At 40.1% G+C, this 20,583-nt stretch overlaps 1 protein-coding gene across 3 annotated transcripts in view; it reads left to right on the top strand.

Moving 5' to 3' along the window:
* LOC110527676 (serine/threonine-protein kinase 4) overlaps window positions 1–20,244 on the top strand; it is a 69,357-nt gene extending 49,113 nt beyond the window's left edge. The window contains exons 11-12 of one of the 3 annotated variants that reach the window (XM_021609113.2): window positions 10,985–11,136; window positions 19,525–20,244. In XM_021609113.2, the coding sequence (XP_021464788.1) occupies window positions 10,985–11,136; window positions 19,525–19,683 (311 nt within the window). In that variant the 3' untranslated portion in view covers window positions 19,684–20,244. Of the gene's footprint in view, window positions 1–10,984; window positions 11,137–15,298; window positions 15,417–19,524 lie in introns of those variants that run through there. The other 2 variants (XM_021609112.2, XM_036983160.1) reach the window with 2 other exon arrangements.
* Window positions 20,245–20,583: the final 339 nt, after the last annotated feature.

Genomic DNA, 20,583 nt, shown 5'->3' with positions numbered 1-20,583 from the left:
TTATTTCCTTCTTAATGCGTTTGAGCCAATCAATTGTGTTGTGACAAGGTAGGGGTGGTATACAGAAGATGGCCCTATTTGGTAAAATACCAAGTCCATATTATGGCAAGAACAGCTCAAATTATCAAAGACAAACAACAGTCCATAATTACTTTAACACATGAATGTCAGTCAATCTGGAAAATTTCAAAAACTTTGGAAGTTTCTTCAAGTGCAGTCTCAAAAACCATCAAGCGCTATGATGAAACTGGCTCTCATGAGGACCACCACAGGGAAGGAAGACCCAGTTACCTCTGCTGCAGAGGATTATTTCATTAGACTGCACCTCAGATTGCAACTCAAATAAATGCTTCACAGAGTTCAAGTAACTGCGACCTGTATGATCTCGTTGGCTGGCCCTCGCTTCATACTCGTCGCCAAACCCACTGGCTACAGGTCATCTACAAGTGCTTGCTAGGTAAAGCCCTGCCTTATCTCAGCTCACTGGTCACCATAGCAGCACCCACCCATAGCACGCGCTCCAGCAGGGATATCTCACTGGTCACCCCCAAAGCCAATTCTTCCTTTGGCTGCCTCTCCTTCCAATTCTCTGCTGCCAATGACTGGAACGAACTGCAAAAATCTCTGAAGCTGGAGACTCTTACCTCCCTCACTAGCTGTCAGAGCAGCTCACAGATCACTGCACCTGTACATAGCTCATCTGTAAATAGCCCATCCAATCTACGTCATCACCATACTGTATTTATTTATTTTTCTGGCTCCTTTGCACCCCAGTATCTCAACTTTCACATTCATCTTCTGCACACGCTACCATTCCAGTGTTTAATTGCTATATTGTAATTACTTTGCCACCATGGCCTATTTATTGCCTTACCGCTCTTATCCTACCTCATTTGTTTATGCTGTTTATAGATTTTTCTACTATTATTGATTGTATGTTTGTTTATTCCATGTGTAACTCTGTGTTGTGTGTGTCGAACTGCTTTGCTTTATTTTGGACAGGTCGCAGTTGCAAATGAGAACTTGTTCTTTAACTAGCCTACCTGGTTAAATAATGGTGAAAAAAAATATATATATAATAAATAAACAGACACATCTCCCTGTTTTATCTTAAGATGGGTTAAATAATTTATATTATCCCCAGTGAAGATGTCCCACTGCTGGACTTTAGTGGTGCCTGGTATCAACACTACCGGTCAAAAGTTTTTTTTTTTTTTTACTATTTTCTACATTGTTGAATTAATAGTGAAGACTTCAAAACTATGAAATAACACATATATGGAATTTGTAGTTACCAAAAAAGTGTTTAACAAATAACAATATATTTTATATTTGAGATTCTTCAAATAGCCACTCTTATGTATTTTACTTTTATTTAACTAGGCAAGTCAGTTAAAAACAAATTCTTATTTTCAATGATGGCCTAGGAACAATGGGTTAACTGCCTTGTTCAGGGGCAGAACATCAGATTTTTACCTTGTCAGCTTGGAAATTCGATCTTGCAACCTTTCGATTTACTAGTCTAACGTTCTAACCACTAGCCTACCTGCCGCCTTGATGACAGCTTTGCAGACTCTTGGCATTCTCTCAACCATCTTCACCTGGAATGCTTTTCCAACAGTCTTGAAGGAGTTCCCACATATGCTGACCACTTGTTGGCTGCTTTTCTTATTTTTTACAACTCCATACCTTGCCTACATATTCTGTTTAGTTTAGTTTAAGTGCGCTGGCCACACAGATGAGGGGTATGGAACATCTCAGCAGTGAAAAGATGAGACCTGTTGTGGCATCCTTGAGTCAGTAGTTTTGCTCTCTTGCCGTGTCACGCTAGACATATTTGTTGTTCTCGTTTTGTTATGTTAAAACAGACTGACAGACAACTGTCTAGTGACTCCAGAAGTCACTTACGACAGATTTTCACCTTGTCAGCTCGGCGGATCCAATCTTGCAACCTTACAGTTAACTAGTCCAACAGCACGAGCAGCGGCAATATCTTCAATTGGACAATACAAACATCACATTTGTTTCAAAACCCAACAGAATTGGGTCAGTAGCTGCAAAATAGACTTGGAGAAAAATAGACTTGTCATACAAACTATTTTTGCCTGTATTGCCTTGATTTTGTTTGCGTGGCTTCAATACGTTAATGTCTGACGGTTAAGACGTCACAGTGGACTTTGGTGTTTTCCACATTGCACGAGGGAGACAGAATATCTAGACTACTTTTAAGGGACCATGTGGTTCAAGAGAGGGCTTTTGCAATAACAATTCAGGCAAGGTAACATGTGTAGGCCTATATCAACCTTCTCTTCCAAGACCACCGGCCTTTTAAAATGTTTCTTGCAGCCCAGATTAGAGGTCGACCGATTTAATGGGAATGGCCGATTTTAATTGGGGCCGATTTCAAGTTTTCATAACAATCGGAAATCGATATTTTTGGGCGCCGATTAATAAAATAAAAATAATTCATATATATATATATATATACATACACATGTGTTAACTGACTTGCCTTGTTAAATAAAATATATATATATATATATACACCTTTTATTTAACAAGGCAAGTCAGTTAACACATTCTTATTTTCAAAGACGGCCTAGGAACGGTGGGTTAACTGCCTCGTTCAGGGGCAGAACGACAGATTTTCACCTTGTCAGCTCGGGGGATCCAATCTTGCAACCTTACAGTTAACTAGTCCAACGCAATACCGACCTGCCTCTCTCTCGTTGCACTCCACAAGGAGACTGCCTGTTAGGCGAATGCAGTAAGCCAAGGTAAGTTGCTAGCTGGCATTAAACTTATCTTATAAAAAATAATCAATCATAATCACTAGTTAACTACACATGGTTGATGATATTACTAGATATTATCTAGCGTGTCCTGTGTTGCATATAATCTGACTGAGCATACAAGTATCTGACTGAGTGGTGGTAGGCAGAAGCAGGCGCGTAAACATTCATTCACAGCACTTTCGTGCGTTTTGCCAGCAGCTCTTCGTTGTGGGTCAAGCATGGCGCTGTTTGACTTCAAGCCTATCAACTCCCGAGATGAGGCTAGTGCAACCGAATTGAAATGGCTAGCTAGTTAGCGCGTGCTAATAGCGTTTCAAACGTCACTCGCTCTGAGCCTCCTAGTAGTTGTTCCCCTTGCTCTGCATGGGTAACGCTGCTTCGATGGTGGCTGTTGTCGTTGTGTTGCTGGTTCGAGCCCAAGGAGGAGCGAGGAGAGGGACGGAAGCTATACTGTTACACTGGCAATACTAAAGTGCCTATAAGAACACCTAATAGTCGAAGGTTAATGAAATACAAATGGTATAGAGGGAAATAGTCCTATAGCTACTACCTAAAACTTCTTACCTAGGAATATTGAAGACTCATGTTAAAAGGAACCACCAGCTTTCATATGTTCTCATGTTCTGAGCAAGGAACTGAAACGTTAGCTTTCTTACATAGCACATATTGCAGTTTTACTTTCTTCTCCAACACTTTTGATTTTATTGATTCAAATTGATTTTATTGATGTATTATATTAAGTTAAAATAAGTGTTCATTCAGTATTGTTGTAATTCTCATTATTACAAATATATATATATATATATATTTTTAAATCGGCCGACTAATCGGTGTCGGCTGTTTTGGTCCTCCAATAATCGGTATCGGCTTTGAAAAATCATAATCGGTCGACCTCTAGCCCTGATATACTTCATTCATCTAGTCCACCAAAGAAATCAAGCCATTAACTAGTTGAATCTAATGTGGAAGATCAGGGCTACAACAAATATCTGACTGCTGGTGGTCCTCAAAATTTGGACTGGTACTGAATGTCGGTAAGTTTTGCCCCCCCCCCCAAAAGAATCTGTAACGTACCCCAAAAAAACAGATCAGGACCTAATGCCCTGTGCAGATGGCCTTTAGAGTACCAGCCTGGTATCTCTGGTTTCAGCTAAGCGATCAATCCACTAATCCTGGGCCTGCTCACATTCTCCTTCTCTTCCCTAATGGAAAAGAATCCAGTTTGTATAGATTTCTCCTAGCTGTTAAAGCGACATTAACAAATGAACGTGTAAGAATGACCTTTATCCACCAAAATGGAAGTCCCTCTCCAATTCGGATCTCTTACCCCATGTAAGTCTTTGGTCTTGGAGTCAGCTGCCCAGAATAAGTTAGGACTATTGATTTTCCGTAATGGGGCTGTAGGAATGAGAAGGCTATTCCTTTTACACCGTCATGGTCCTGCGATGGACTCGCAAGCTATAAATTAAGCCGCAAACAAAATTCAAAATCACTCGTCAAATATGAGTAATTGTTTGAGTAACTACTTTCTCCCACTCATTAATTACATTTAAACATTTTGGTGAGTTAAATCAGTTACTTTCGAATTGCTTCATCTCAGAACTTTCCAATACTTTTTTTTTTTAAGTTCTTCAGTGACACACATTTTTAATAGATTGGCTATGATTACTGATGAATACATGAATCCAAAATGACACTTCCAGTATGTTTCTTCTCAAGTAGTGATATGTGTGCACATGTAGGATATAATTTCTGTGCATGGGGAACAATAAGCAATGTTGGCTTAGATGCTGGAATCTGAACAGTCTGTCATTTTCACCACTCATCTGCTCTCCCTCTCTCCCCCACGATGCTCAGCAGAAGACCCTCTGATGCTGAGTGCCAGGAATCAAATCCCAGGGATGAGTTCTCCCTGTTTTATCTTAAGATGGGTTAAATAATTTATATTATCCCCAGATGTCCCACTGCTGGACTTAAGTGGTGCCTGGTATCAACACTCCAGTCAAAAGTTTTAGAACACCTACTTATTCAAGTGTTTTTCATATGGAATTTGTAGTAACCAGAAAAGTGTTAAACAAATAACAATATATTTTATATTTGAGATTCTTCAATTAGCCACCCTTTGCCTTTATTTATTTATGTATTTTACCTTTATTTAACTAGGCAAGTCAGTTAAGAACAAATTCTTATTTTCAATGACTGCCTAGGAACAATGCCTTGTTCAGGGGCAGAACGTCAGATTTTTACCTTGTCAGCTTGGAAATTCGATCTTGCAACCTTTCGATTTACTAGTCCAACGCACTAACCACTAGCCTACCTGCCGTCTTGATGACAGCTTTGCACACTCTTGGCATTCTCTCAACCAGCTTCACCTGTAATGCTTTTCCAACAGTCTTGAAGGACTTCCCACATATTCTGATCACTTGTTGGCTGCTTTTCTTTCACTCTGCAGTCCAACTCATTGCAAGCCATCTCAATTTGGTTGAGGTTGGGAGATTGTGGAGGCCAGGTCATCTGATGCAACACTCCATCATTCTCCTTCTTGGTAAAATAGCCCTTACACAGCCTGGAGGTGTGTTGGGTCATTGTCCTGTTGAAAAACAAATGATAGTCCCAATAAGCCCAAATCAGATGTTATGGCGTGTCGCTTCAGAATGCTGTGGTAGCCAGGCTGTTTAAGTGTGCCTTGAATTCTAAATAAATCACTGACAGTGTCACCAGCAAAGCACTCCCACGCCATAACACCACCTCTTCCATGCTTTACAGTGGGAAATACACATGCAGAGAACATCCGTTCACCCACACCGCGTCTCACAAAGACGGTTAAAACCAAAAATCTTCACTTTGGACTCCAGACCAAAGGACAAATGTCCACTGGTCTAATGTCCATTGCTCATGTTTCTTGGCCCAAGCAGGTCTCTTCTTATTGGTGACCTTTTAGTAGTGGTTTCTTTCCTGCAATTTGACCATGAAGGCCTGATTTCACAGTCTCCTCTGAACAGTTGATGTTGAGATGTGTCTCTTACTTAAACTCTGAAGCATTTATTTGGTGTCAGATTTCAAAAAAGCTTTTCGGCGAAAGCATACCAAGCGTTTATGTAAGGACATCTCTCTCAGTAGACAAAATATTACAAACAGCTAGCAGCCAAGTAGATTGGTCACGAAAGTCAGAAAATCAAAGGTGAGCAATTCAGTTTATTGCTTATCTTAGGATGTTTACACTCACGAGACTCCCAGTTACACAATAAATGTTCCTGTTGTTCCATAAAGATTATTTTTTTAAATCCAAAATACCTCCATTTGGTTGGCGCGTTATTTTCAGAAATCCACAGGCTCGAGCGGTCAAGACTGGGCAGACGAAAATTCCAAATAGTATCCGTAAAGTTAGTAGAAACATGTCAAATGTTTTTTATAATCAATCAGGTTGTTTGTACAATATATAATCGATAATATTATGTAGTGACTGTAGCTTCTTCAATAGGAGAGAGAGAGAAAATGTCTGCTCCAAGCTGTTGCACATGCAACACTCTGCTGGCACCCAGCCATCCAATGACGCGATGTGATCTTTCTCGCTCATTTTTCAAAATAAAAGCCTGAAACTATGTCTAAAGACTGTTCACACCATGTGGAAGCCATAGGAAAGGAATCTGGTTGATATCTCTTTTTAAATGGAGCGAAGGCAGGCTATGGAACAGAGAGCTTTCAGGGAAAAAAGCGCTTCCGGGTTGGATTTTCCTCAGGTTTTCGCCTGCAATATCAATTCTGTTATGCTCAGACAATATTTTGACAGTTTTGGAAACTTTGGAGTGTTTTCTATCCTAATCTGACAATTAAATGCATATTTTAGATTCTGGGCCTGAGAAATGGGCAGTGTCATTTGGGTACATTTTTCATCCAAACATCAAAATACTGTCCCCTACACTCAACAGGTTAAAGATAAAATTCTCGTTAATCCTGCCACAGTGTCTGATTTCAAAAATATTTTACAGCGAAAGCTCCACAAACAATTGCAACTCACAGAAAAACCCAGACATTTTTCCAGCCAAAGAGAGGAGTCACAAAAAGCACAAATAGAGATCAAATAAATCAATCACTAACCTTTTGATGATCTTCATCAGATGACACTCATAGGACTTCATGTTACACAATACATGTATGTTTTGTTCGGTAAAGTTCATATTTATATCCAAAGATCTTATTTTACATTTGCGTGTAGCGTTCAGTAGTTCCAAAACATGCAGTGATATTGCAGAGAGCCACATGAATTCACAGAAATACTCATTATAAATGTTGATGAAAATTCAAGTGTTATGCATGGACATTTAGATATACTTCTCCTTAATGCAATCGCTGTGTGAGATTTAAAAAAAAAAAATTGAATCTGAGAACGGAGCTCAGAACCCAAACCAGCCAGAGAAATATCCGCCATGTTGGGTAGTCAACATTATTCATAAATAGCATTATAAATATTCACTTACCTTTGAGGATCTTCATCAGAATGCACTCCCAGGAATCGCAGTTCCACAATAAATGCTTGTTTTGTTCGATAATGTCCATTTATGTACATTTATGTAAAATAGCTTCTTTTGTTAAGGCGTTTGGTAAACAAATCCAAATGCGCGATCTGGTCCATTCGGACGAAACGTTCAAAAAGTTATATTATAGGTCGAAGAAACTTGTCAAACTAAGTATAGAATAAATCTTTAGGTTGTTTTTATCATGAAAGTTCAATAATGTTTCAACCAGAGAATTCCATTGTCTGTAGAAAAGCAATGGAACGACAGCTACCTCTCAAGTGAAAGCACGTGACTGAGAACGAGGCTGTAGGCAAACCACTGACTCAAAGAGCTCCCATCCAATCCCACATCACAGTAGAATCCTGAAACAACGTTCTAAAGACGGTTGACATCTAGTGGGCACGCTATTCATCCAAAAGTGAAAATGCTGCCACCTATCCCAAAGAAGTTAATGAACCTATCCTCTGCAGCAGAGGTAACTCGGGGTCTTCCATTCCTGTGGCGGTCCTCATGAGAGCCAGTTTCAATATACAGTGCCTTGCGAAAGTATTCGGCCCCCTTGAACTTTGCGACCTTTTGCCACATTTCAGGCTTCAAACATAAAGATGTAAAACTGTATTTTTTTGTGAAGAATCAACAACAAGTGGGACACAATCATGAAGTGGAACAACATTTATTGGATATTTCAAACTTTTTTAACAAATCAAAAACTGAAAAATTGGGCGTGCAAAATTATTCAGCCCCCTTAAGTTAATACTTTGTAGCGCCACCTTTTGCTGCGATTACAGCTGTAAGTCGCTTGGGGTATGCCTCTATCAGTTTTGCACATCGAGAGACTGAAATGTTTTCCCATTCCTCCTTGCAAAACAGCTCGAGCTCAGTGAGGTTGGATGGAGAGCATTTGTGAACAGCAGTTTTCAGTTCTTTCCACAGATTCTCGATTGGATTCAGGTCTGGACTTTGACTTGGCCATTCTAACACCTGGATATGTTTATTTTTTAACCATTCCATTGTAGATTTTGCTTTATGTTTTGGATCATTGTCTTGTTGGAAGACAAATCTCCGTCCCAGTCTCAGGTCTTTTGCAGACTCCATCAGGTTTTCTTCCAGAATGGTCCTGTATTTGGCTCCATCCATCTTCCCATCAATTTTAACCATCTTCCCTGTCCCTGCTGAAGAAAAGCAGGCCCAAACCATGTTCCTGCCACCACCATGTTTGACAGTGGGGATGGTGTGTTCAGCTGTGTTGCTTTTACGCCAAACATAACGTTTTGCATTGTTGCCAAAAAGTTTAATTTTGGTTTCATCTGACCAGAGCACCTTCTTCCACATGTTTGGTGTGTCTCCCAGGTGGCTTGTGGCAGACTTTAAACAACACTTTTTATGGATATCTTTAAGAAATGGCTTTCTTCTTGCCACTCTTCCATAAAGGCCAGATTTGTGCAATATACGACTGATTGTTGTCCTATGGACAGAGTCTCCCACCTCAGCTGTAGATCTCTGCAGTTCATCCAGAGTGATCATGGGCCTCTTGGCTGCATCTCTGATCAGTCTTCTCCTTGTATGAGCTGAAAGTTTAGAGGGATGGCCAGGTCTTGGTAGATTTGCAGTGGTCTGATACTCCTTCCATTTCAATATTATCACTTGCACAGTGCTCCTTGGGATGTTTAAAGCTTGGGAAATCTTTTTGTATCCAAATCCGGCTTTAAACTTCTTCACAACAGTATCTCGGACCTGCCTGGTGTGTTCCTTGTTCTTCATGATGCTCTCTGCGCTTTTAACGGACCTCTGAGACTATCACAGTGCAGGTGCATTTATACGGAGACTTGATTACACACAGGTGGATTGTATTTATCATCATTAGTCATTTAGGTCAACATTGGATCATTCAGAGATCCTCACTGAACTTCTGGAGAGAGTTTGCTGAATAATTTTGCACGCCCAATTTTTCAGTTTTTGATTTGTTAAAAAAGTTTGAAATATCCAATAAATGTCGTTCCACTTCATGATTGTGTCCCACTTGTTGTTGATTCTTCACAAAAAAATACAGTTTTATATCTTTATGTTTGAAGCCTGAAATGTGGCAAATGGTCGCAAAGTTCAAGGGGGCCGAATACTTTCGCAAGGCACTGTAGCTCTTGATGTTTTTTGCGACTGCATTTTCGAAGTTCTTGAAATTTTCCATTTTAACTGACCTTTATGTCTTCAGGTAATGATGGACTGTCATTTCTCTTTGCTTATTTGAGCTGTTCTTGCCATAATATGGACTTGGTCTTTTACCAAATAGGACTGACTATCTTCTGTATACCACCCTTACCTTGTCACAACACAACTGATTGGCTCAAATGCATTAAGAAGGAAAGAGATTCCACAAGTTGACTTTTAACAAGGCACACCTGTTAATTGAAATGCATTCCAGGTGACTACCTCATGAAGCTGGTTGAGAGAATGCCAAGAATGTGCAAAGCTGTCATCAAGACAAAGGGTGGCTATTTGAAGAATCTCAAATATAAAGTATATTTTGATTCTTTTTTTTGATTACTGCATGATTCCAAATGTTTAATATCATAGTTTTGATGTCTTCACTATTATTTTACAATGTAGAAAATAGTATTTAAAATTTTTAAAAATACCCTTGAATGAGTAGGTGTTCTAAAACTTTTAACCGGTAGCACTTCTGAGTTAAGTCAATTCTGGGGTGGTCTCTCAACTTGGTTGGCCTAGAGTGCTTTGTGGAATCATCTGACTTTGATTTTGATTTCGGGTCAAATTTACACATATTGTCTTAATGGTTCACAGTCGGGTGTGTCCTTCATGTTATTTCCGTAAAGTTCAAATGTGCTTAAGTGTCAGTTGGGGAAGGCACATCTTTCATGTTACTGTAAGGAAAGGGAGCACCAGAGTAAGCTGCATCAGGGTGGTATTCATGATTAGGGTATGAGCATTTTTTTTATTGCTCTAGGCCAGGTAGCCTAATTCCGCTCCATTTTTTTAACCAAATGTTATTCTGTTTTGTGCCTACTGAACACGAGTACGTAAAGCTTTTACTGAGGTTTGAGAGGGATCCTTCATGGAGAGTATAGCAAACACTTTAGGGTGGATGTAATTGTAATGTAGCATACAGTACAACCCTGTCAAACAAGCCACAGGGACACAGTTTGGTCATACAATATTCCATACCCTACCAATGGTAGTTTATTCAAACTGGATGTAGTGTGCTGGGTTATGTTCAGTAGGCAAGAAAAGGCAGAAAACGCAGCGTGAAGAAAACAGTCCCTTCCTGTTTTGGCCAGCTTAAACCTGTCCAATAAGAAATACTTTGTTTTAGCTTTTTGTTGCAAAACGTTTCGCTACGGTGGGGAGCTCGTCTCTTCTTCCTGTACAAATGGACCAAATCTGCTATTGTAAGCGACCAGGGAAATGGCTGAATTAATGATACGCCAGTGGAAGCGGGGTACAGGCATCATATGGCCATATAGATAAAGACCATTTCTTAACACTAGGCATAGCATTTAGTTAAAGGTATTTTTCTTCTTTAAGCTGGATTCAAACCATTTCAATGCAAATATTAAACAGCCCTTTATATCTATAGAATTCTCCCTTGTGAAACTGTATGAAATATGAACGTGAACGGTCTTCTTCAACGCCCTTATTGTTTCGGTGCATGTCTAGGGAGAGATGAGACCATGCAGCCCGCCAAGCCGTCCTTCCTGGAGTACTTTGAGCAGAAAGAGAAGGAGGCCAACTGTCACGACGACAGTGGAGAAGACCCAGGACACAACGCTGACAACCGCAAACTGCCTGCGGAGGGGGACCTAGAGGTGGTAAGTTAAGTGACATGATGCCGATGCCTCTAGTAAGCCATTCTTCTACTTCCTATAGAACTGTCATTGTTTTAACCTACGCGGCTCAGCACCTCAAAATTAACTACAACGTGATGGAGTCATGCAAGTCATGGCGTGCTTAACGGTCAACTAAGTGTTGACATTCCTTCCAATTAACTAAATCCCCTGATGAGCTATAATTAAAATAAACCCTATTGGCTGGTTTCTCAGACACAGATTAAGCCTATTCCTGGACTGAAAACATGCTCAGCTGAGAATTTCCTTAAATGCTTTTTATTCCAGTACTAGGCTTAATCATTCTGGGAAACTGCCCAATGAGTTCACTTATTGAATCCCATGACTTAAAACAAAAATATAAGGTACAGTGTTTAGCATCAACAGTTGGATTAAGCCTACACCAAGGATGTAGTGCAGGGTAAATCTTATTTTTTACAACTCCATCCCTTGCCTACACATTCTGTTTAGTTTAAGTGCGCTGGCCACACAGATGATGGGTATGGAACATCTCAGCAGTGAAAAGATGAGACCTGTTGTGGCATCCTTGAGTCAGCAGTTTTGCTCTCTTGCCGTGTCAGGCTAGATGTATTTCTTGTTCTCGTTTTGTTATGTTAAAACAGACTGACAGACAACTGTCTAGTGACTCCAGAAGTCACTTACACTGGCAGCACGAGGCAGCGGCAATATCTTCAATTGGACAATTCAAACATCACATTTGTTTCAAAACTCAACAGAATTGGGTCAGTAGCTGCAAATTAGACTTGGAGATGAGGATGCGATATGCAGCATTTTGGTTTGATCAGTCCAGCTTGGTCGTTCTTTGAAGTTTCATGATGACTGGGGTCTTTACTATAGGCTAGATGAAGCTAGCCTAATTTGCACTGGATCTAAATATAGACCTGTCATACAAACTATTTTTGCCTGTATTGCCTTGATTTTGTTTGCGTGGCTTCAATACGTTAATGTCTGACGGTTAAGACGTCACAGTGGACTTTGGTGTTTTCCACATTGCATGAGGGAGACAGAATATCTAGACTACTTTTAAGGGACCATGTGGTTCAAGAGAGGGCTTTTGCAATAACAATTCAGGCAAGGTAACATGTGTAGGCCTATATCAACCTTCTCTTCCAAGACCACCGGCCTTTTAAAATGTTTGTTGCAGCCCTGATATACTTCATTCAACTAGTCCACCAAAGACATCAAGCCATTAACTAGTTGAATTTGATGTGGAAGATCAGGGCTACAACAAATATCTGACGGCTGGTGGTCCTCGAGGAGATGGTTGGGAAACACTGGCCATGATGTCGCTACAGACTTAGTCTGTGGGCAGTCTGCTTAATGAAATTATGGTGGTTAACTCACTAGGAAGCAGAACAGGTACAGAGAGTGGCAATGCTGTTAGCTTAAGTTGCACCAATGGATGAATGTGTGCTAGAACAGCTGAGGGATAACATTTAACTGCATTCCAGGTGAAGCTGGTTGAGAGAATGCCAAGAATGTGCAAAGCTGTCATCAAGGCAAAGGGAGGCTATTTGAAGAATCTCAAATCTAAAATATATTTTCATTTGTTCAACACTTTTTTTGGTTACTGCATGATTCCAAATGTTTTATTTCATAGTTGTGATGTCTTCACTATTATTTTACAATGTAGAAAATAGTAAAAATAAAGAAAATCCCCAGAATGAGTAGGTTTTGACAGGTACTTGTGTGATATTTAATCCTAGTAAAAAGTACCTGTCTTGGGTCAGTTAGGATCACCACTTATTTTAAGAATGTGAAATGTCAGAATCATGGTAGAGAGTGATTGATTTATTTCAGCTTTTATTTCTTTCATCACATTCCCAGTGGGTCAGAAGTTTACATACACTCAATTAGTATTTGGTAGCATTGCCTTTAAATTGTTTAACTTGGGTCAAATGTTTTGGGTAGCCTTCCACATATTTCCCACAATAAATTGGGTGAATTCTGGGCCATTCCTCTTGACAGAGCTGGTGTAACTGAGTCAGGTTTGTAGGTCTCCTTGCTTTCACACGCTTTTTCAGTTCTGCCCACAAATGTTCTATAGGATTGAGGTCTGGGCTTTGTGATGGCGACTCCAAAACCTTGACTTTGCTGTCCTTAAGCCATTTTGCCACAACTTTGGAAGTATGCTTGGGGTCATTGTCCATTTGGAAGACCCATTTGCAACCAAGCTTTAACTTCCTGACTGATGTCTTGAGATGTTGCTTCAATATATCTACATCATTTTACTCCTCATGAGCCATCTATTTTGTGAAGTGCACCAGTCCCTTCTGCAGCAAAGCACCTCCACAACATGATGCTGCCACCCCCGTGCTTCATGGTTGGGATGATGTTCTTCGGCTTGCCAGTATCCCCCTTTTCCCTCGAAACATATCAATGGTCATTATGGCCAACAGTTCTATTTTTGTTTCATCAGACCAGAGGACATTTCTCCAAAGTACGATCCTCATGTGCAGTTGCAAACCGTAGTCTGACTTTTTTTATGGCAGTTTTGGAGCAGTGGCTTCTTCCTTGCTGAGCGGCCTTTCAGGTTATGTCGATATAGTACTCGTTTTACTGTGGATATAGATACTTTTGTACCTGTTTCCTCCAGAATCTGCACAAGGTCCTTTGCTGTTGTTCAGGGATTGAGCCATACTTTTTTCTGAGGTCTTGGCTGATTTCTTTTGTAAAGAGGTAGTAAAGAAAAAGTAAAAAGTAAAGTAAAGAGGCACGGAGTTTGAAGGTAGGCCTTGAAATGCATCCAGAGGTACACCTCGAATTAACTCAAATTATGTCAATTAGCCTTTCAGAAGCTTCTAAAGCCATGACATCATTTTCTGGAATTTTTCAAGCTGTTTAATTTCTTGGCGCACCCATCCCTTTAGCGAAATCATTTTCGTCAACATCCACTGAATTTCAGAGCGCCAAATTCAAATTAAATTACTAAAAATATTTAATTTTCATGAAATCACAAGTGCAATATAGCAAAACACAGCTTTGCTTGTTGTTAATCCACCTGGTGTGTCAATTTAAAAAAAGCTTTACAGCAAAAGCTTTCCAAGTGTTTGTTAGGACATCTCTCTCAGCAGACAAAACATTACAAACTGCTAGCAGCAAAGTAGATTGGTCACGAAAGTCAGGAAAGCAATGAAATGAATCGCTTACCTTTGATGATCTTCGGATGTTTGCACTCACGAGACTCCCAGTTACACAATAAATGTTCCTTTTGTTCGATAAGATTATTTTTATATCCAAAAACCTCCATTTGGTTGCCGTGTTTTTGTTCAGAAATCCACAGGCTCGTGCAGGTCATGACGGGCAGACAAAAATTCCAAATAGTATCCGTAAAGTTCGTAGAAACATGTCAGATGTTTTTATAATCAATCCTCAGGTTGTTTTTACAATAAATAATTGATCATATTTAAACCGGACCGTAGCTTTTTCAATAGGAGAGAGAGAGAAAATGTCTGCTCGAAGCTGTTGCGCATGCAAAACTCTGTTGGCACCCAACCATCCACTGACGTGATGTGATCGTACTCGCTCATTTTTCTGAATAAAAGCCTGAAACTATGTTTAAAGACTGTTCACACGATGTGGAAGCCATAGGGAAAGGAATCTGGTTGATATCCCTCTAAATGGAGCGAAGGCAGGCTATGGAACAGAGCGCTTTCAGGAAAAAAAGCACTTCCGTGGTGAATTTTCCGCAGGTTTTTGCCTGCAATGTCAGTTCTGTTATACTCACAGACAATATTGTGGCAGTTTTGGAAACTTTGGAGTGTTTTCTATCCTAATCTGACAATTATATGCATATTCTAGATTCTGGGCCTAAGAAATAGGCAGTTTCATTTGGGTCTGTTTTTCATCCAAACATCAAAATACTGCAACCCTACACTCAACAGGTTTAAGGCACAGTCAATTTAGTGTATTTAAACTTCTGACCCACTGGAATTGTGATACAGTGAATTATAAGTTAAATAGTCTGTAAACAATTGTTGGGAAAATTACTTGTGTCATGCACAACGTAGATGTCCTATCCGACTTGCCAAAACTATAGTTTGTTAACAAGAAATGTGTGGAGTGGTTGAAACACTTAGGTTGGAGTCATTAAAACTAGTTTATGTAAACTTCCGTTCATTGACAGCATGCCAGGGCGGATTGCAGAGGTCTTGAAGCAGAAGGGGCAACACTGCATATATTGACTCTTTGCATCATCAACTTCATGTAATTGTCAATAAAAGACTTTGACACTTATAAAATGCTTGTAATTATACTTCAGTATAGTAACATCTGACAAAAATATCTAAAGACACTGAAGCGGCAAACTTGGTGGAAATTAATATTTGTGTCATTGTGTCATTGGCCACGACTGTACAGTAGTAGCCTACAGTGAATGTTTTTTTTTCTACACTAAAGGTGCAGAGTGATAATGACCAGAGGCTAACAAATTGTTAGTGTGTTTGTATTAGGTTGTCGTGCAATGAGGACCATGGCCATGAATACTGGGTGAATTGGTGGTGTCAGAATAGCCCCCAAGTGTCCTTGAATCTTATATGGCCTGCAATGACCTCCTTGATGGGTTTTGGGACGGCCTTTTCAACAGGATTTGGGCTCCCAGTGTTTGTCTGTGCTCCATTAGGTCATTCCTGAATGAACCACTATCAGTGGTGGGCTGATATATTGGCCGTGCAATCCACTGTTTTGATTGTTTTGGGTAGACAATGTTTAATCTTGGCGTGTCTGTGAGGAAAGAGAAGAAAAGCAAAAGGATGTTGACATGCATATAAAAATGTAATATGGGACACTTCTTGGTATGCTATATTGCACTTAGGTTGGATGCAGTTGATAATATTATTGTAGTGCAGGGATGGGCAACTGCAGTCCTCGGGGTCCTGATTGGTGTCACACTTTTGCCCATCCCTGATTTAGTGGATATATAGTCAGGCCCCACACTAGAAAAGGGTGCCTCTGAGCACACATGAAAGGGAGCACTATCCCCCAAAGAAACCCCTCACTTTCCCCAAGTCAACCAAACTATCCTGGAGGGGAAATTAGTCTACCTGTCCTTTTGTTCAAATAGATCTGTCTGGACAGGCCAATAATTACATTACCATCTCAATATGACAAAACATGTTGCCCAAAGTATCTTGGATGGACCATCTATCTGGATAGGCCAAGGATTGCATTAACATCCCATGACAAAACAAGTGTAAAGGTTTTTGCCTGCTTCCCAGCCGAAACAGTTCGGTAAGAGTTTGTGCATATATTATGACATTTTGTGTAGTTTTGGACTTCGGTGAGGGTTTTTTCAGCTGTTCGGCCACATATTCACATTTTTTAATTGAAAGATATTGCACCAAACCTCTTAATGTAAATTTGCGCGACTAAGATCTATTTGGCAAAATTAATGACAGATTTCTTGAGCTTAGATAAATTCTAACTATTTTAACGAGGTATCTTCTGGGTACGCCATCTCAAAATGGACAAACACTACAATTGCAGCTTTTTTTCAAGTGAACGTCTTTTAAGGGAGTATGAGAGCACACTCATTCAGTTCAGCTAGCCGAGTTCGGCTAGGCGCCAGCCGAACTGAAGCTTGCTGAGGCCTTAACTTCTTATGGATCCCTTCGCGTGCCAATCCCTTTCGTGGGAGCGATTTGACAACACCCAGTGAAATTGCAGCGCGCCAAATTCAAAACCAGAAACACTCATAAGAATTCATAAAACATAGAAGTGTTATACATCGGTTTAAAGATGAACTTCTTGTTAATCCAGCCACAGTGTCAGATTTCAAAAAGGCGTTACGGCGAACGCAGACCATGCGATTATCTGAGGACAGCGCCCAGCATACTAACACATGAAAATCAGATTTCAACCAGGCAGGTGCTACACAAAAATCCGAAATAACGATATAATTAATGTCTTACCCTTTGAAGATCTTCTGTTGGCACTCCAAAATGTCCATTAAACATTTCTCTTTTATATTTTTAATACATTTACAAACATTTCTAAAACTCTGTTTTTGCTTTGTGTGTGTGTGTGTGTGTGTGTGTGTATTTATGAGGGAAAACATGTATTTAATCCATTTTAGAATAAGGCTGTAGCATAACAAAATGTGGGAAAAATTAATAAGTCTGAATACTTTATATATCATAGATTTTTCACCTTAATATTGAGCTCATGGCCTCACTTTGCAACCGAAGTAGGCTGTTGTAGGAAATTAGCCTACATTTACTGATAGATTAATCCATTAGCCTACGTGGCTATTAGGGATGTAACGATTCACCGATAGGCATCGGTCCCAGATTCATATATTTAAAGGGTTACATTGGTATTTTGGTTATTTGGGGTAATTTCCTACTTACCCCTAATCAGCTCGGGGATTCAAACCAGCAACCTTTTGGTTACTGGACCAATGCTCTTAACTGCTAATCTACCTGCCACCCAAACCAGGCATGATATCCTAATCTGGCATATAGCCTAACCAGTACAAAGGCTCAGACACACCAATAGCGTTTGCTGGCCGAGAATACTTAGCACCTCTGAATAGAGTGCCGGCCGTAATTTGCGAACTGAGTGCGCACTGATTTTACATGTAGAATCGTTTGAAAATGTCAGCAGCAGAACAATAGATCAACATTCGGTGCAATGTGCGAAAGCGTTAATGCTCATGTGCCTTATCTATCATTATCGAGAGCCTGTATTTTGGGATTTTGTAAGGATCTTAACATTCATTGGTAAAGAGTTCTTAGGATGAACTTCAACATTATGCAATCTGAAAGCACTAAGTACTTCTGAGGACACTATGGTTTAGTATGCAATGTTTAGACCAGGTTTTTTGTAATTACAGTGGGGCAAAAAAGTATTTAGTCAGCCACCAATTGTGCAAGTTCTCCCACTTAAAAAGATGAGAGGCCTGTAATTTTCATCATAGGTACACTTCAACTATGACAGACAAAATGAGGGAAAAAAATCCAGAATATCACATTGTAGGATATTTAATGACTTTATTTGCAAATTATGGTGGAAAATAAGTAGTTTATCTCAATACTTTATTATATACCCTTTGTTGGCAATGACAGAGGTCAAATGTTTTCTGTAAGTCTTCACAAGGTTTTCACACACTGTTGCTGGTATTTTGGCCCATTCCTCCATGCAGATCTCCTCTAGAGCAGTGATGTTTTGGGGCTGTTGCTGGGCAACACGAACTTTCAACTCCCTCCAAATATTTTCTAAGGGGTTGAGATCTGGAGATTGGCTAGGCCCACTACAGGACCTTGAAATGCTTCTTACGAAGCCACTCCTTCTTTACCTTTTAAGAAAAACAGCCCCAAATCATGTTTCCACCCCCATGCTTCACAGTAGGTATGGTGTTCTTTGGATGCAACTCAGCATTCTTTGTCCTCCAAACACGACGAGTTCCATTTTGGTTTCATCTGACCATCTGACATTCTCCCAATCTTCTTCTGGATCATCCAAATGCTCTCTAGCAAACTTCAGACGGGCCTGGACATGTACTGGCTTAAGCAGGGGGACACGTCTGGCACTGCAGGATTTGAGTCCCTGGCGGCGTAGTGTGTTACTGATGGTAGGCTTTGTTACTTTGGTCCCAGCTCTCTGCAGGTCATTCATTAGGTCCCCCCGTGTGGTTCTGGGATTTTTGCTCACCGTTCTTGTGATCATTTTGACCCCACAAGGTGAGATCTTGCGTGGAGCCCCAGATCGAGGGAGATTATCAGTGGTCTTGTATGTCTTCCATTTCCTAATAATTGCTCCCACAGTTGATTTCTTCAAACCAAGCTGCTTACCTATTGCAGATTCAGTCTTCCCAGCCTGGTGCCGGTTTACAATTTTGTTTCTGGTGTCCTTTGACAGCTCTTTGGCCTTGGCCATAGTGGAGTTTGGAGTGTGACTGTTTGAGGTTGTGGACAGGTGTCTTTTATACTGATAACAAGTTCAAACAGGTGCCATTAATACAGGTAACGAGTGGAGGACAGAGGAGCCTCTTAAAGAAGAAGTTACAAGTCTGTGAGAGCCAGAAATCTTGCTTGTTTGTAGTTGACGAAATACTTATTTTCCACCATAATTTGCAAATAAATTCTTTAAAAAATCCTACAATGTGATTTTCTGGATTTTTTTTCTTCTCATTTTGTCTTTTGTCATTGTTGAAGTGTACCTATGATGAAAATTACAGGCCTCATCTTTTTAAGTGGGAGAACTTGCACAATTGGTGGCTGACTAAATACTTTTTTGCTCCACTGTATATTGGTGGTGTCGGCATGGTTTAAAGGTGGGATTCTTACATGTCTTTCAGCTCAAGTTCAAGCTTAGTATAATTGATGACTTTGCGTGAACATGTATGCTTTTTAGATGAAAACATGGAGCGTGGAGGAGCTGAGGTCACGGCTGGCCTCCCTGGACCCCCTGATGGAGCAGGAAATCAGGGAGATCCGCCAGCGCTACCTGGCCAAGCGCCAGCCCATCCTGGACGCCATCGAGGCCAAGAAGCGACGCCAGCAGAACCTCTGAGGCACTTTGACATGCCCATACTCAAACGTCTTAAGTGGACTCTTGGTCATTCACACTGGACAATGACACGGACAGATTACTTCTGTTCATTGCTTTGGACTCCTTCATTGCTGTTCTTGTCTTTTTCTTTATAGGAAAACCACTTAATGCCGCCAATCATGCATGTTTTTTTTGTCTTAAGTTATTTTAATTTTTTTGTTTAGGGCACTTGAGACCTCAAGTATTCTTTTTTTTCACTCATGTGGTACAATTGTAGTATCTTTCACTGTTGGTACTCTTGAAACAACTGTTGCATTGGTAATTGAAAAATACTTTTATACCATCCACTGTATCATTTTGTGTGTTTTACCACTTATGTAATTTGGTACTTATTCCTTAATTTGTATTTAGGTTCTCCATACTATTCATTTTTCAGCACAGTACAATATCCTGCCAAAGGGAAGTTCAATTTACTTCATGGGTATACAGTGCCTTGCGAAAGTATTCGGCCCCCTTGAACTTTGCGACCTTTTGCCACATTTCAGGCTTCAAACATAAAGATATAAAACTGTATTTTTTTGTGAAGAATCAACAACAAGTGGGACACAATCATGAAGTGGAACGACATTTATTGGATATTTCAAACTTTCAATCAAAAACTGAAAAATTGGGCGTGCAAAATGATTCAGCCCCTTTACTTTCAGTGCAGCAAACTCTCTCCAGAAGTTCAGTGAGGATCTCTGAATGATCCAATGTTGACCTAAATGACTAATGATGATAAATACAATCCACCTGTGTGTAATCAAGTCTCCGTATAAATGCACCTGCACTGTGATAGGCTCAGAGGTCCGTTAAATCGCAGAGAGCATCATGAAGAACAAGGAACACACCAGGCAGGTCCGAGATACTGTTGTGAAGAAG

Source organism: Oncorhynchus mykiss, chromosome 7 (genome assembly GCF_013265735.2).
Source record: "Oncorhynchus mykiss isolate Arlee chromosome 7, USDA_OmykA_1.1, whole genome shotgun sequence".
Lineage (NCBI taxonomy): Eukaryota > Metazoa > Chordata > Actinopteri > Salmoniformes > Salmonidae > Oncorhynchus > Oncorhynchus mykiss.
This window is presented reverse-complemented; position numbering and strand designations above follow the sequence as displayed.